Source organism: Physeter macrocephalus, chromosome 9 (assembly GCF_002837175.3).
Source record: "Physeter macrocephalus isolate SW-GA chromosome 9, ASM283717v5, whole genome shotgun sequence".
Classification (NCBI taxonomy): Eukaryota; Metazoa; Chordata; class Mammalia; order Artiodactyla; family Physeteridae; genus Physeter; species Physeter macrocephalus.
The window spans coordinates 5,333,430-5,350,519 of NC_041222.1; the positions used below are offsets into that span (position 1 = coordinate 5,333,430).

Below are 17,090 nucleotides of genomic sequence, written 5' to 3' on the forward strand. Positions count from 1 at the left end.
CCCCGCCCCCCCCCCGCCCAATTCCTGGAAAACCCCTGATCTTTTCTCTGCTCTTATAGTTTTGCCTTTTCCAGAACATCATGTAAATGGAATCATCTAATATGTACCTTTTTGAGTCTGGCTTTTTTCATTTAGCATAATGCATTTGAGGTCCATCACATCCTTGCATGTCAATGCTTCCTTCCTTTTCATTGCTGAGTAGTATTCCATGGTAAGGAAGTACCACAGCCTATCCAGTTCACTAGTTGAAGGACATTTGGGTTGTTTCCAGATTTGGGTGATTATGAATATAGCTCTATAAACATTTTAATACAAGTTTTTGTGTGAACATAGGTTTTCATTTTCCTTGATAAATACCTAGGAGTGGAATTGTTGAGTCATATGATGAAGGTATATTTAATTTATAAGAAACTATCAAACTATTTTCCAAAGTGTCTGTACTATTTTGCATTCACAGCAATAGTTTTTGAAAGTTTCAATTCCTCTGCATCCTTCCCAGCAATCGATATTGTCATTTTTTTGGTTTTGTTTATTTAACTTGAGCCATTCTAATAGGTGGGTATTCATTGCCTCTTACTGTGCAATTTGCTCTTTGACTTCCGTTCAGTAGATGCTGTTATAATGGTTGCATTGTGTGTGTAGAGAATACTTTTAAACATTAGAATACAGTTAATAGAGAGAGAGAAAAGAAGGAAAAGGAGAAAGCAGAGGAATAAGAGGTTATTCTTTGGGAAGTTGGGATGATGTGTTTTTTTCTTTGGCTTTAGGGTACAAAGCAGGAAGTGGTGACAATTGTACCAGTATGATGAGTGCCGCCATAACTCTTGTCACATGACCTCCGTTTGTAAAGCTCCCCAAATATTTTATATCCTGGAATCAGCTTATTCCCATCTAATGATAAGCCTGAGAAACTCAATTTCTCCATAATTATAAATGACCTCTAGATAGTGCCTTACAAAATAATTATGTTTTCCTGAAGGAGATACTAAAGTGTATTTATTTTTTATTTAAGTGTATATTTTCAGGTAATTTTAAACTTACTAAACTTGAATTTTTATTGTTTTAAATTTTCATTATAAGATTAAGTACTGAGTCTTAATATATTTTATATACTTATCTTCTAGTTTTTGCTGCTTTGAGATTGAACAGAAGATGTCATCAATATTATAGTACATTTACTATGTCTTCTGAATATGGGGAAGAATGAAAAGTTTTAGAATAGCCGAAAGCAGTTTTTCTTTCTTTTTTTTTTTTTTGGTATTCTTAATAGATATATTTTTTGTATTCTTTCAATATCTGAAGATATTGAAAAGCAAGAGTGAAATGATTGTTGAAGGAATGGGGTCAGAGATTGAGTTTTGCAAAGGCATTTCCACAATTTTGCAAGAGGCTATAGATAGAATTTCAGGCTATATTCCTGAATCAGATTCCTGTGAGTGCTCTGTGTTAGTTGTATTTGCAAGTATTTTTTTCAGTATCTATGCTTAAGTGCAATACTTGTTTCGTAATCATTTTAGTTCAGCAACAGTGCTGCTATCAATGAACATTTCTTTATGAGATTTGCATCATGAATTGACTGAAGACACAATTTTTTTCACTTTCTTATTCAATCTTATTTAAATCTTTCACTTCTTTTATAGTTCTTTTTTATCTGCAAAAGGCTAACACACTATTGTATCAAACTGCCTTAGTCTTTAGACATCATAGTTAATTACAGCACTCAGAAAGGACTTCAGAAACAGGCACAGAGAAACAAAGGACACATTAATTAGGCCATATTACTACAATTAATATTTTTCTAAAAACTCCCATCGAAGTAGCTGCAGATACCAAAACATAATTAAAATTCTGTAGATGATATAATGGACTTTTTACTGAGCTAAGGACATGAGTTGGTTAAAAGTTGAATGCAGAGAGGAGCCTACCAGGTGTATGAAAAGCCCGGAAAAGATCTTTAATATGTTCAAGGAGATAATCTCTTACCAGGACAGGTGTCTTTGCACAAAGAGGGGACTTACGGGACTTCTTAACAAAATTACTTTTTTTTTTCTTTAGTGCTAAAATTTTCATCTTTTGGCTTTGGTAAGGGATGTTTGAAAAGTGCAGTGTTTAATTAATTAATTATTTTTTAATAAATTTATTTTATTTATTTATTTTTGGCGGCGTTGAGTCTTTGTTGCTGCGTGCGGGCTTTCTCTAGTTGCAGCGAGCAGGGGCTACTCTTCATTGCATTGCGTGGGCTTCTCACTGCGGTGGCTTCTCTTATTGCGGAGCACAGGCTCTAGGCGCGCAGGCTCCAGTAGTTGTGGCTCGCGAGCTCTAGAGCATGGGCTCAGTAGTTGTGGTGCACAGTCTTAGTTGCTCCATGGCATGTGGGATCTTCCCAGACCAGGGCTCGAACCCGTGTTCCCCTGCATTGAGGTAGATTCTTAACCACTGTACCACCAGGAAAGCCCTATATTTCTATTTTTAAACAGTTTGGCTCCAGATTTTAGTTTCTTATTCTTCTTCGGGGTTAAAGTCACTGTATTTCATTGTTCTTCAGAAGCCGAACAAAAAGAAAATGTCTCCCTGCTAATATATATGTTACTCTTCTCTATTTTTCTGTAGAGTTTTCCTAAGAATTATAGAGCACTGAAAGGAAACACGCTACTCAAATGATGGCGAACTTATTCCATATTTACTCATAGGCAACCAAATGAGCCCTTTGGCATTTCATTCAGACGTGTCTGTGATTAGCGTTTTGTGTCCTCTTCAGCTTGTTTCACTCCCATTAACATACACACTAGTGCCTTACCATCAGTCATGTCACAGACTCCTTTGTGCCGCCCTGGTGTCTAAGATTCTACCTCATTAAAAAGTCAGCACTTCATCTCTTGTCTTTGGCTATAGGTCCTTCCCACTGCTTTTATCGATTGACATGTCTTTTCTTCTTTTTTCTTATTGCCAGTCTCCTAGAAAATTGCATTGTTTCTGCATTAACTCCTGTCTGGTTCCGTATGAATGTCAAGAACTGTGAAGGCTCTGAGAGTTTACTTACAAGCTAATGAGTTATCCTGACACAATTTAACGCATGTTCATAGTCCTTTATATTTATTACTGTTGCTCATACTATTCATTTAATTTGGATCATTTCATTTGAGGTTAAACACTGGGATAGGGCCTCAGATTCTGAGCTCCAAACCGAAAAGATGCATATGTTCCCTGGCACTTGGTATGCTTTGCTTCAGCTTCCTTCCCTTTGGTTAATCTGGGGAGGAATGTTAATGTGATAGTGTATTTTTGTCTTGCTATATCAGGTGATAGAACTTCATCCTGGCACTAGGGTGATCTTCTTGTCTCTTGCTGAAATATTTGCAATTCACCCCATTACTGTTAGGATGATTAGTACCAAGGGCATATAATCAATAAATGCTCTTTTTTTCTCTCTGAAACCATGTCCTATACCCTTTTGTTTTCACCGTTGTATTTGTAGGCACCCATGTTGGTAATGTATGGAGCCCAGCATATGAAGGATACGCTGTTCTTCTCTACCTGACCCACAGCTTAAATTCCTGAATGTCAGGACACTAATTCTATTTCACAGACATTGTCCAAAACTGACATGGTAATAAACCTAATCCCAGGCTTTAAGATCTCATCACAAAGCTGTGGCCTGTGAATCTGGCCATCTAAATTGTGTTTCTATTATTTTATTTGGAATCCCTTTCTTCCAGCTATTGTAGTAATTATTTCGGCACTCCAAACCACTTCCAGTTTATGTGTTGGGCCTGAGTGTTATAGGTACTGTATTATGCCTTTTACAGATGAGAAAAGGAAGGCACAGGGAGGTTAACTAGCTTGCCTAAGGTCATAAAGTTAGTAAGTGATGGAGTTGGATTTAAACCTGTAGCTGTCTGCTTCTATAGTCTGTGCTCATATCTGCTTCACTTTACTGCCTTTTTAAATTACTGTCATATGAGGGTCATGGGTGGTGGTTGTTGTTATGGGTTCAAACAAGGGGCAATAGAATTAGAGTTTATGGAAGAGTACATTTCAGCTGATTCTTGAAATAAGGGACAGATTTAAATATGTGGAGAGGAGAGAACATTACAAGGAGCACAGAATGGGACTGAAAAGAGTATGTTCAGGGGATAATGAAAAGGCTGAATCAGTTCTATAGAAATAATAAATAACCAACAAACTTGGTTACTACTGAAGTTTTATCCATAATACTTGATTGAAAAAAATACTTAGTTTTTATCTCAAAGTTCTTAACAGTTTTACTAAAAATGTTATTCATTGGGAACACTGATTCAGGTTTCAGATGGAAGCACACTAGTAAAGAAATAATAGAATAAAATTCTCAGTCTTTATTATAGAGTTTTTTAGTCCATTCATTTTTCTTGAGCTAATTCTGCCCACACCAGCACAATTTGCTTGGTTTAACTTGTGATGAAATTGGTCCAGCAGGAGAAATTGAATGTATGTTGGAATTCTGCCAGATTTTGGAAGAAAATGTTATTTTTAGCATTCTGGTCATTTTTGGTAGAGTGAAGGCCTTGCCATGAAGTTGTTATTGGCAGGTTTACAGACCACTAAACACGGCTTCCTTATTTACAAAAACCACACACACACACACACACACACACACACACACACACACACACAAACCCAGAAACTAGAAATAATGTGAAAACATGTAACTCTGTCACAGAAATGTCATGCTTATGTAGCTTAGTAAAAATAAGAATCCTGATTGAGATGGGAAGCTTATTCCTTTCCTAAGTTTGGGGCTGAAGAAATCTGAACTCTCCTCTGGGTTTTGTAACTAATTCACCACTCAAGCTTAAAATATACATAAAATAAACAAATCACTTACATATTCATTCATTTGGTATATTTACAAATTAGAAGAGGTGTGAAGAGCAGGGAGATAAGCTGACACCAAAGGTTAGGAACTGAAGAAGTGTGGGCCAAGAGTTGGCCAAGTGACAATATCTTTGTGGAATCCTTTGTTTGGACTTGTGTGCATAAGCTATTTGTGATGACATAAAGAATTTTGAAGGTTAATTTCCTTGTCTAGAATAGAGAAGCAAACTTCTTTATAGCTTTCTTTTTAAGACTCTGGATTTGCAGTTTATCCAGTATCTTTTTAAAAATCATCAAAAGTTATGTTAAAGATTGTTTTCAAGCAAACTTTTATCTATATGTATAATGTCATTTTATATATTGATAGTTCCTTACTTATTCAGAAGTATAATTTGTCATAGATTTCTCTGAGCTTTTTAAACAGAGGTCCATAGCTACTTTGGAATGGGGGCTATTCCTAAAATATGTACAAGGTTTTATCTGCAATTGACTTTAACTACATGTTTCTGTATATGGTTAGAAAGTCCTATGTTGATACTTTGTCAAACTATGTCGAAAATACTTTCTTCTTAATAGAATGAGTATAAATAATAGCAAAAAACAAATCCTAACTGACCCTTAAATGTATCTGCATTAAAAAGCTAAAGCCGCTAACACATATATATGGAATATAAATTTTTAAAAAAATGGTTCTGATGAACCTAGGGATAGGACAGGAATAAAGATGCAGATGTAGAGAATGGCCTTGAGGACACCGGGGCCAGTGCGGTGGGGAGCGGATGCTGGGACGAAGTGAGAGAGTGCCATGGACATATATACACTGCCAAGTGTAAGATAGCTAGTGGGAAGCAGCCGCATAGCACAGGGAGATCAGCTCGGTGCTTTGTGACCACCTAGAGGGGTGGGATAGGGAGGGAGGGAGGGAGATGCAAAAGGGAGGGGATATGGAGATATATGTCTACATATAGCTGATTCACTTTGTCATACAGCAGCAACTAACACAACACTGTAAAGCAATTATACTCCAATAAAGATGTAAAAAACAAAAAAAAGCTAAAGCTGGGACTTCTCTGGTGGTCCAATGGTAAAGAATCCACCTTACAATGCAGGAGACACGAGTTCGAGCCCTGGTCTAGGGAGATCCCACGTGCCGCGGAGTAGCTAAGCCCACCTGCCACAAATACTGAGCTCGCATGCCACAATGAGAGAGCCTGCGTGCCACAAACTACAGAGCCCACGCGCCCTGGAGCCCACGAGCCACAACTAGAGAAGAGAAAAACCCACAGGCCACAACTAGAGAGAAGCCCGGGTGCCGCCATGAGGAGCCCTGGCGCTGCAACGGAAGATCCCGCATGCCGCAACTAAGGCCCGATGCAGCCAAAAATAAATAAATAATAAAATAAATCTTTAAAAAACCCACGGAAATGATTTTTTTTTAAAAAAGCTAAAGCCTACTACTTCTAAATATTTTCATTCAAAATACTGTTTGAAATATCTAAAGAAAATGTTTATTTTCTAAATCTTTTAATTTGGGAAAGAGATTCAAATTGTGATTGGTTTTAACCCACTGATCAGGATGCCCCTGTAAATGTTCTCATCTGGGATTTATTGTTTATCATTTCCTCACCTTAAAGTTTCAATTCTCCGTTAATTTCTTCCTGGGAAGAACATACTAGTTCATGATTCCAGCTGTAGCACAATCTTGTCTGACCTGTATAAGTTACCACAGTCAACCGTCTGCACTTTTGCTGCTATACAGCGGGATTATTTATTATTTAACGTGTTGTCATTTCCAGCATGTGCTCTCAGTGCCATGTAGATAAGCATAGGCCCTGCCTTTGGAGATTTCTAATCCAGAAAAACTAATAATATACAGACCCACCCACACATTGGAGTATAGGTAAGAGGGCTAGAAGATGAAGAGTGCTGAAAAAGAAATTGATAATGTTAGTTTTATAATTAGTTTATGTACTTTACTGTATATAATTCCCAATTTAAATAAACTAAATAGGATAGAAAGTGAATTTGAACTAGACTTAATTTTATCCATCCTTACAAAGTTGTCATCAATATTTATTAAGAAAAATAAAATAGAGCTCATTTTATTAGGAAAGCATTAAACCTTAGTTGATATCTCTTTCCCTCTTTTCTTTGCAGGATATGTATGTAACTGCTCTGTGGTCGGAAGCTTGGATGTGAATCGCTGCAACCAGACTACAGGGCAGTGCGAGTGTCAGCCAGGTTATCAGGGTCTTCGCTGTGAAACCTGCAAGGAGGGTTTGTACCTGAATCGTACTTCTAGGCTCTGTCTGCCATGTGACTGTAGTCCACGTGGAGCCCTCAGCATACTCTGCAACAGGTAAGCAGCAGAAGTTGAAGGTAAAATTAATTTTATTTTATCACACACACAACAAGTCCTCTGCTCTCAAGGACCAGACTGGTTTAAATAAAGGGGCCATAGATTTACAAAATATTTCACATATTTTTTATCATTTTGTGAATTATATTTAATGTCAAGATTTAAAAGCTTCTAGTTTACTGATTTAGTTCTTCAAAAGCACCTCGGTAACCAATTTTGCCTTGTAATAGTTTCTCTAAATTTCATGGAAAAAAAGTATTGAGAAAGCAGTCTGCTTCCTGGAAGCAATAACTTCCAGGCATTTCCAGTGAAAATGTCCTTGTTATGTTTATTAACATACCATTAGAGTTTCAGGAAACTTATTCTTTGGTTTATTTTTTCTCTTTTCAAAATTCTAAAGTTGTTTCTTTGCACATGTAAGGCTTAAACTTGGTAATATCCTAATGTCTTTAATTAGTGTGAAAAAGACTGGTTTCACTCTATGTACCAGTATATACATTTTGGGGGACCAAAACTAGATTAAGCAGAAATTGTCTGGAAATTACCTTAAAAATAGTAAATTATTTGTAGGTGACTTAATCTAGTAGAACAGTGCCCTGTAATCTAAGGATTTGCCTTCTATTCCACTGAAAGTAATTATCATTTGACCTTGTGTGAGGTACTTAGCTTTCTGTGGACCCCAAGTGAAAAAGCTGAAGAGGCAGTGTTATGTGATGAAAAGAACAGAGCTTTAGGATCAATCTAACCTGGGTATGGATCCAAGATCGGCTGCCACTTAGGAGCTTTGTGATTTCAGCAAGTTATTTCACTTCTGTGCGCCTCAGTTTCTTCTCAAGGTTGTTGTGAAGGTTAAATGAGTAGAATCTATGTAAAATATCCAGCACACATCACTCAATTAATTCTGGCTTCTTTCAATTTCAGAGGAATATTGTTGGCTTGATGAGGGAGTATTTTTAAATAATTTTTAGCTCCTTGGCAGAAAAGTTTCTTTATACTTAGCAGTAGATATTTTGGATGCTTTATAAATCATACAGTACAGGGATTTCCCTGGTGGTCCAGTGGTTAAGACTCCGTGCTTCCACTGCAGGGGGCCTGGGTTTGATCCCTGGTCAGGGAACTAAGATCCCACAAGCAGTGCGGTGCAGCCCCCCCAAAAAAATTGTATTGTACAATACTGTATCATATTGTACTTCTATTAAAAATATAGATGTGAACTTAAGAAGTTTATAATTTCAAATACAAATACAATTTCAAATAATCGATGTTTATGATGCTTGGTATTTTTAAATAGTTAACTGTCTAAATCCTCATAGCAACTCCTTTTATGTAGGTTATTAAATCACAAAGATAGTAAGTGGCAGAAAAGGAATTCCAAATTTGGTCTTCCAGTATTAAGTCCAGTATTCTTACCATCATGCCGTATAGCTTCTATAATGAGAAAACTGATAATCACTTTGTTACTTGAGTTTCAGAATATAACGGTTGCTTACCACTGCTCCCTTTACTCCCCTAAAACATGCATACACAGTTATATTCAGAAGACCCACATTTCTTACCATTTTAAAAGATGAGACTTGCATAAGTTTGTTCATTCTAGTATCTAAAGGCATGTCCACTACTTTTTTTTTTTTTAATAATATTTATTTATTTATTTATTTGGCTGTACTGGGTCTTAGTTGCGGCACTCGGGATATTTGTTGTGGCGTGCGGGCTCTTCATTGTGGTGTGAGGGCTCCTCTCTAGTTGCAGCGTGTGGGCTCCAGAGCACGTGGGCTCTGTAGTCGCAGCATGCAGCCTCTCTAGTTGTGGCACGTGGGCTCAGTAGTTGCTGCATGGCATGTGGGATCTTAGTTCCCCGACCAGGGATCGAACCCGCGTCCCCTGCATTTGAAGGCGGATTTTTTTAGATTCCATATATATGTGTTAGCATACAGTATTTGTTTTTCTCTTTTTGACTTACTGTCACTCTGTATGACAGACTCTAGGTCCATCTATCTCACTACAAATAGCTCAATTTTGTTTCTTTTTATGGCTAATATTCCATTGTATATATGTGCCACATCTTCTTTATCCATTCATCTATCGATGGACACTTAGGTTGCTTCCATGTCCTGGCTATTGAAAATAGAGCTGCAGTGAACACTGTGGTACATGACTCTTTTTGAATTACGGTTTTCTCAGGGTATATGCCCAGTAGAGCAACTGCTGGGTCGTATGCTAGTTCTATTTCTAGTTTTGTAAGGAACCTCCATACTGTTCTTCACAGTGGCTGTATCAATTTACATTCCCACCAACAGTGCAAGAGGGTTCCCTTTTCTCTACACCCTCTCCAGCATTTATTGTTTGAAGATTTTTTGATGATGGCCATTCTGACTGGTGTAAAGTGATACCTCATTGTAGCTTTGATTTGCATTTCTCTAATGATTAGTGATGTTGAGCATCCTTTCATGTGTTTGTTAGCAATCTGTATATCTTCTTTGGAGAAATGTCTCTTTAGGTCTTCTGCCCATTTTTGGATTGGATTTTTCATTAGGTCCCATTTGTTTACTTTTGTTTTTATTTCCATTTCTCTAGGAGATGGGTCAAAAAGGATCTTGCTGTGATTTATGCCACAGAGTGTTCTGCCTATGTTTTCCTCTAAGAGTTTTATAGTGTCTGGCCTTACATTTAGGTCTTTAATCCATTTTGAGTTTATTTTTGTGTATGGTGTTAGGGAGTGTTCTACTTTCATTCTTTTACATGTAGCTGTCCAGTTTTCCCAGGACCACTTACTGAAGAGGCTGTCTTTTCTCCTTTGTGTATTCTTGCCTCCTTTATCAAAAATAAGGTGACCATATGTGCATGGATTTATCTCTGGGCTTTCTATCCTGTTCCACTGATCTATGTTTCTGTGTTTGTGCCAGTTCCATACTGTCTTGATTACTGTAGCTTTGTAGTGTAGTCTGAAGTCTGGGAACCTGATTCCTCCAGTTCCGTTTTTCATTCTCAAGATTGCTTTGGCTATTTGGGGTCTTTTGTGTTTCCATACAAATTGTAAGCACTGCATTTCTTACTACAAGAAAGGAAGTTAAATTGACATGAGACTTGAGGAACAGAAATGGGAAGTTGTGGGACTATGTACTTTGGCAAGAACATATGGGTGAACTCTGAGGAAACACCTCTGTGTTCTGCTCTGCTATAAATTATATGTGGGTAAGTTAAGGGAAAAAGGAAATTGTAGGCAAGTAGTGTGATATGTAGCAGAAAGGAGGTGGAATCTGAAATTAGTACTTTGATTCCATTCTTGATTTAGCCACTTACTAACTGTACAGTCTTGATTAAGATATTTGACCTCTCTGAGCCTCAGTGTTTTCATCTGTAAAATAGAATTCATAAATGTAGCATGAAGAATTTTTGTGAGAATTAAATTGTGTGTGTGTATACCCACTTACATTGTAACTGGCACTTAGATTCGGCTCAGTAACCCCCCAGTAGTTGAGTCTGTTTTTTAATTTTTTAAAAATTTTATTTATTTATTATAAATTTTTTTATTTTTGGCTGCATTGGGTTTTTGTTGCTGCACACGGGCTTTCTCTCTAGTTGCAGCAAGCGGGGCTACTCTTCGTTGCAGTGCAAGGGCTTCTCATTGCGGTGGCTTCTCTTTGTTGCGGAGCACGGGCTCTAGGCGCATGGGCTTCGGTAGTTGTGGCACGTGGGCTCACTAGTTGTGGCTTACGGGCTCTAGAGCTCAGGCTCAGTAGTTGTGGCACATAGGCTTAGTTACTCCACGGCCTGTGGGATCTTCCTATACCAGAGCTTGAACTCATGTCCCCTGCATTGGCAGGTGGATTCTTAACCACTGTACCAACGGGGAAGTCCCCTGTTTTTTTTTTTTTAATGAGGAATAGAATTGGTGACTCATAAAAGAGGAGAAATCAGTCACCCAGTCTTGGGTATGAGTAGGGGTTGGGATATCTGTTTCTGTTGGTAGGCTAAAGAAGAAATTTTTAACTGTAGAAGAAAAAAAAGTTCAGCTTATTTTCTTCCATTTTAAAGAAGCCCATATATGCTTTTTAAAATTGGACAGCTCATACTTTAGAATAATAACAGCTAAAATGAATTGAATGCATGCTAGACACTATCCTAAGGCCTTTACATGTAGTGATTAATTTAATCCTCAGCAACCATATCAGGAAGGCACTATTATTATTATTCTCATGTGTACAGGAAAAGAGTTGCAAGTTAGGTAATTTGCCTAACTTATGATATAGCCAGTAAGTAAGAGTTGGAATTGAAACATATGCAATCTGGATCTATAGCATATATTCCTATCCATTATGTTGGTATAGCCCCTCTCAAAATCTCAGCTATTGAGCAAAGTGAGTGAGTATTGTAAGAAACTTTGATGCTGTGGTGCCAACTACTTGATATTTTATAGGAATTTCTTCTGATTATATAGTTGGTGCTATGTAAATAACTCTTCTTGGGAAAGAGTAATCCCAGTTTTAGCTTAGTAGACATTGAGAACACTAGAGGAAGTTTATAAATATATGCTAAATTTCTAAGTAGAGTAGTTTAGAGTAGGAAAAAAGCAGGAATAATTAGGAAAGGATTTCCAGAGGAGGTAGGAACTGAGTTGTGCCTTACAGGTTATGATTTGGGAAGAGAGATGAGAAGAGAAAAACACATGTGAATCCAAGAGAATTTCCTAAGTTTATACAATGAGATGAGAAATATGATCTCCTAACACATGTACAAATTCTCTTCTGTCATGACCTTCTTGTTCTTTTTTTTTTTTTTAAAAATGAAAGTAGAGATGTGGACTCCCTTCTATCCAGATTCTCTGATACATCTACTGTCCATGAATGAATAGCTGGCTTTTTAAAAATTTATTTGCCTGTTCTTTTTTTTTTTGCCTGTTCTTTATGCCCATATATTTCAGTGGGAGTTGCCCCAGTGAGGGTAGAATTTGGCTGCAGGAGCCAGATGTGGGTTGAGCAATGTCTTTGTGTGCAAACACAAGTTCCTTTATGTACTGACAGATGGCCACCGCTCACATCAACAGTGGTGTTCCAACCTGTTTAATTGGGAAGGATTTGGTCTACAATATCTATCTTTTCACTTTTGCTTTTGGAATGCATTTCTAATATTTTCCTGGTTCACATTTGGACATATGTTGAATAAATGAATGGAGAAATCAGATAGCATTTTATCTCAATAGAGCAGTATGCCTAGTGAGAGCCTGACTCTCTTAATATAGCCTTAGAATGTCATCAGGGTTGACTTATATGTAGGCAGTCATATACTGATTTGAGATTTTTTAATGTATCCATAGTAGGTTAGTATACAAGGTGCATCATTTAAAACTGTCTCTGTGAGACAACGAAGTTCTGTCGTTGCGTAATATCCTTTCCCATAAAACCTGTGGTTGCTGCTGTATAGTGTATGTTAAAATATTTACTACTTTGCATTTTTAATTATGGGAATATGCCCCAGGGCAGAGGGCAAAATTTTACTCATGAAATAAACTTAGGCTGAAATAAATGTCAAATAGAAAGATAACAAAATCGCCAAGACTTACATTCATATGGGGCTCTGAAAATCATCTGTTGTGTTATAAGAAGGAGTAACAGTTGCTTGTGTAAACTCTTACTTATTACTTTGCCTGTAATTCTGGGACATCAAGAAAAATTTGATCACTAGAAACAATTAAAACTTGAGGAAACCTTTGTCATTTTATTCACTTATTTCATTTAACAGACATTGCATTTGCCAACTATATGTCAAAAGATATTATTTCTGTGCTCAAGGAACTTGAAATGGAAAGATAGAAACACAAACATAATTTGAGTATTTATAAAGTACACAGGAGATTCAGGAGGTCTTGAGAGAGGAAGTTGCATTTAAGTTGAAATTTGAAGGATGAGTAGAAGTTTGCATGAAAGAACAAGCCATGTTTTAGTAGACTGCAAGTGGCTCACTATTTCTTGATGGCAGGGAACACTTGACAGTGGTAGAGAGGAAAGGTTGAAAAGATGAGATTTTTGTCTATTTGTTTAGTGTTGTATCTCTAATACCTAGAATAGTGCCTGGTACAAAGTAGGCTCAGTAAATACTTAATGAATGAACAGAATGAATGAATGGTTAAGAGTAAACAGGGCCAGACCACAAAGGGCCTGATATGCCATGTAAATTAGTTTGTCCATTGAAGAATACTCAGTAAGGAGTAACATCGGATTTGCTCGTTAGAACAATTACTCCATCAGAAGTCTGGTGGATAGAGACAGTGAGCTCAGGCAGAGAGACCAGGGAGAAGGCTATCGTGTAACTCTCCAAGCAAGAGAAATTAAAGGGCTGATCTAAGGCATTGACACTGGCATTGGTAATGGTGCTGGAGAGGAGGGAACCAGCGTAAGAGGGAAAATCTACAGAACTAGATAGATGGTTGATTGTATTTGTAGAGTAAGAGAGAGATAGATATGACTCCCATGTTTCGCTCTGGCTCTGGCACAGGCACATGAGTGAAGAGATATTCTATTAACTAGGTAAAGAATACAGGTGGATAAGCAAGTTGGAAGGAGATGATTATGATCTTAGGCTTCAACATGTTTATTTTCTATGGGACATTCAGATAGTGGTGTCTGGTAGACAGTTGCACATGCATTGTGTGCCAAACTCAAGAACTCTTATAAACTAGCTAGCATATTCTTAGGAAAGAAAACTAGCATATTCTAAGGAAAACAAAACAAAGCCTCATAGCTTTAATTTTACTTAAAAATAACTTTATTCTATACCCCCATTATTATTCTTGCAATTATACTACCAATCTCTAGTTTAAATTACTTTTTTTTTTTTTTTTTGGTACACTTCAGTATTTTTTTCCTTGAAGGTAGAATTTTAAAAGGTAGCTATCTTGGTCAGAAGCAGGTAACTGATCTCAGCCCTATCCTATCGTGGTTCATTTGTTTCAGTAAATGTTTCTACAGTTCCAAATGGTTTATATCTTAGAAAATAAATCATGTAAAGTTCATGGTAAAACAGATTAGAATAAAATTTGAATGTTAATAAATAGCCAGACAGGGACTTATTTAGAAAAGGCACTGAGTGCATTGAGGTTTAAGTGTAAATAATGCATGTCTATTACAGTTTGGAAAGCTTTGTATGTTTTTCAGTGCACTCTGTCTTAAATCCTCCTTTCAATACAGAGCATGATCTGCCCTCCTGGTCTTCTAATTATTAACTAGATATTATCTGTAGTCGAATGAAAAAAACAAACAAAACACTTTTTCCTCCCAGCTATTGGTGACCTTTGTGAACATTAACGTAACATGTCACAGTGAATTGATGTAGTTGCTGTTGATCAAATGCGTAAATTTTCCTAACCCGGTTCCCCTGCATCGGCAGGCGGACGCGCAACCACTGCGCCACCAGGGAGGCCCTAGAATAAAATTTGAATGTTAATAAATAGCCAGACAGGGACTTATTTAGAAAAGGCACTGAGTGCATTGAGGTTTAAGTGTAAATAATGCATGTCTATTACAGTTTGGAAAGCTTTGTATGTTTTTCAGTGCACTCTGTCTTAAATCCTCCTTTCAATACAGAGCATGATCTGCCCTCCTGGTCTTCTAATTATTAACTAGATATTATCTGTAGTCGAATGAAAAAAACAAACAAAACACTTTTTCCTCCCAGCTATTGGTGACCTTTGTGAACATTAACGTAACATGTCACAGTGAATTGATGTAGTTGCTGTTGATCAAATGCGTAAATTTTCCTAAACCATATTGCAGAATCCTCTGCTTCTTTCATTTTATTAAGCCAGTTTTAGGTCAGTTTGGAATTTTTAAAAGAAATCTTTTAAAGTTAAAGTTTTATTATTGATAATATTAAAAGATTATTTATTTTGCTTCTTCTGAGAAGCTCCCCCAAATCTGTAGTTATATATATGCTAATAGTACAGATAATCAAGTTCATATAAATGTAGTATTTGGTACCAAGGTATTTATTTGTTAAACAAATTATGTGCAGGATACTTTAATAGACCTTGTGGGAAATAAATAAGACAATGCAAAGACCAAAGGAGCTTCTGGTCTAGTAAGGTCGTTAAGAAATACATATATATATATATATATATATATTTATATATATAATACAAGGTAAAAACTGAGCCACATCATAAAATAGAAAGATAAATGTTAAGGGGATTAAGAAACTGGGAGATATCACTTATAGCTGGAAAAATCAGAGATGATTTCATTGCGGAGATAGCTTTTGACCTCAGTTTGAAGGAAGGAAAGGATTTAGACATACCAAAGTGCAAAAGGTGGAAAAGAACGTTACAGAATAGAAACAGCAAGATTAACATTTCAGAGATGTGCTTACACAGGATGTAAGGTGGAAGAGCAGTGGGGCAGAGGAGATAAATCTGGCAAGTCCTGCTGGGGTCAGGTCCCAGAGGGCCTTAAGGGCCAGACACATGATTTGGATTTTATTCACAAAGCAATTTTAAGCAGGTAAAAGATCAGCACTGTGTTCTAGCAGTAGTAGATTGGGTGGATATAAGTAGGGGGAGATCAGAGGCAGAATGAAAACTGTGAGACTGGAGAGACTGCGGAGAGAAAGGAGAATGGTAATCTGCCCCATGATAGTGTTTCTGTGCATAATTCTCTAGAAAGTTTATGATTTTTGCATTAATACATGCACACAAATCTAAAGGCAGTTTGTGTTTCTAAGTTGAATTTAGGGAAGTGCTTAGTCCCAGGATTCCTTCTTAGGCCCATACCCTCACTGTATGCTTACCGTTCTTCCTTTGTTGCAGGCTGCAGGAATTGAATCTGCTTTCCTGTGCTTCAGTAGTTGCTACCACCCACTGTATCCCATGGGATTTTTATTCCCTCATAAGCCTTGCTGCTAAGTGTCAAGCCATGTCCCCATACTCATGTTCTTTCTGTGTTGCTAAAAATAAATCCAGGGGCCCTTTACCTTTTAAGCATTTTAAAAACTATTCATCTTTATAGAGAGGCCTGTGGGGGTAGCAAACATGGGGAAGTTGAAAGCTTATACAACTGATAAACTTTCCACGAACAGGCTTCAAATATAGGCATACCTCTTTTATTTTACAATTAATTACTCTGACACTCATATGTCTCAGTAGCATAAATCCAGTGCCCTCTTTTTGCATCGATCCATTCCCCAACAATTAATTACTAATTTTCCAGTAGCTCTAGGAGTCAATCCCCCTCTAATGCTGAGTATCAGGGGAACATGATTCTGATCAGTTCACTGATCTTGTTGTTTCTTACTCTTATATTGAATTTTGGGGTTGAGGCCTGACCCTGAACAACCTGACAGATGATGCTTGCTCACTACTGAGATGATGCTTTTACTGGTCCAGAATCTTTGGCAGCAACGCTTCTTTGAGGTAGGGTGAACCCACTCCCTTGGTTCCAAGTTCCTTCAATTATACTCTAAATTGGGGTTCGGAAGTTATAGAGATTTAGCAACTGGCTTCTTTAGTTTATACGTGCAGCTACATCCCAGTGTATCAGCCAGTTCCAAGAGTACTGGTTGAGGACATTTTGTAGAATCTTTTACCTAACAAACTATAAATCTCCCTTCTTCCCCAATACAAAAGGTCTTGTTAAACCCTTCTCTCAGGACAGTGGGGCCTCTTCACTCTAAATTTACTAAGGGAACCCTAACTTAAATGATTCTTTTTTAATTTTATTTTAATTTTTAGCATCTTTATTTGAGTATAATTGCTTTACAATGGTGTGTTAGTTTCTGCTTTGTAACAAAGTGAATCAGCTATACATATATCCCCATATCCCCTCCCTCTTGCATCTCCCTCCCACCCTCCCTATCCCACCCCTCTAGGTGGACACAAAGCACCAAGCTGATC

The 17,090-nt window shown here is 37.2% G+C and overlaps 1 protein-coding gene across 1 annotated transcript in view; it reads left to right on the forward strand.

Annotated features, from left to right (window-relative positions):
* Positions 1–17,090, forward strand: part of MEGF9 (multiple EGF like domains 9) — an 83,219-nt gene that overhangs the window by 34,576 nt on the left and 31,553 nt on the right. Inside the window, exon 2 of the mRNA XM_007123638.4 lies at positions 7,009–7,210. Coding sequence (XP_007123700.1) covers positions 7,009–7,210 — 202 coding nt within the window. The remainder of the gene's footprint in view (positions 1–7,008; positions 7,211–17,090) is intronic.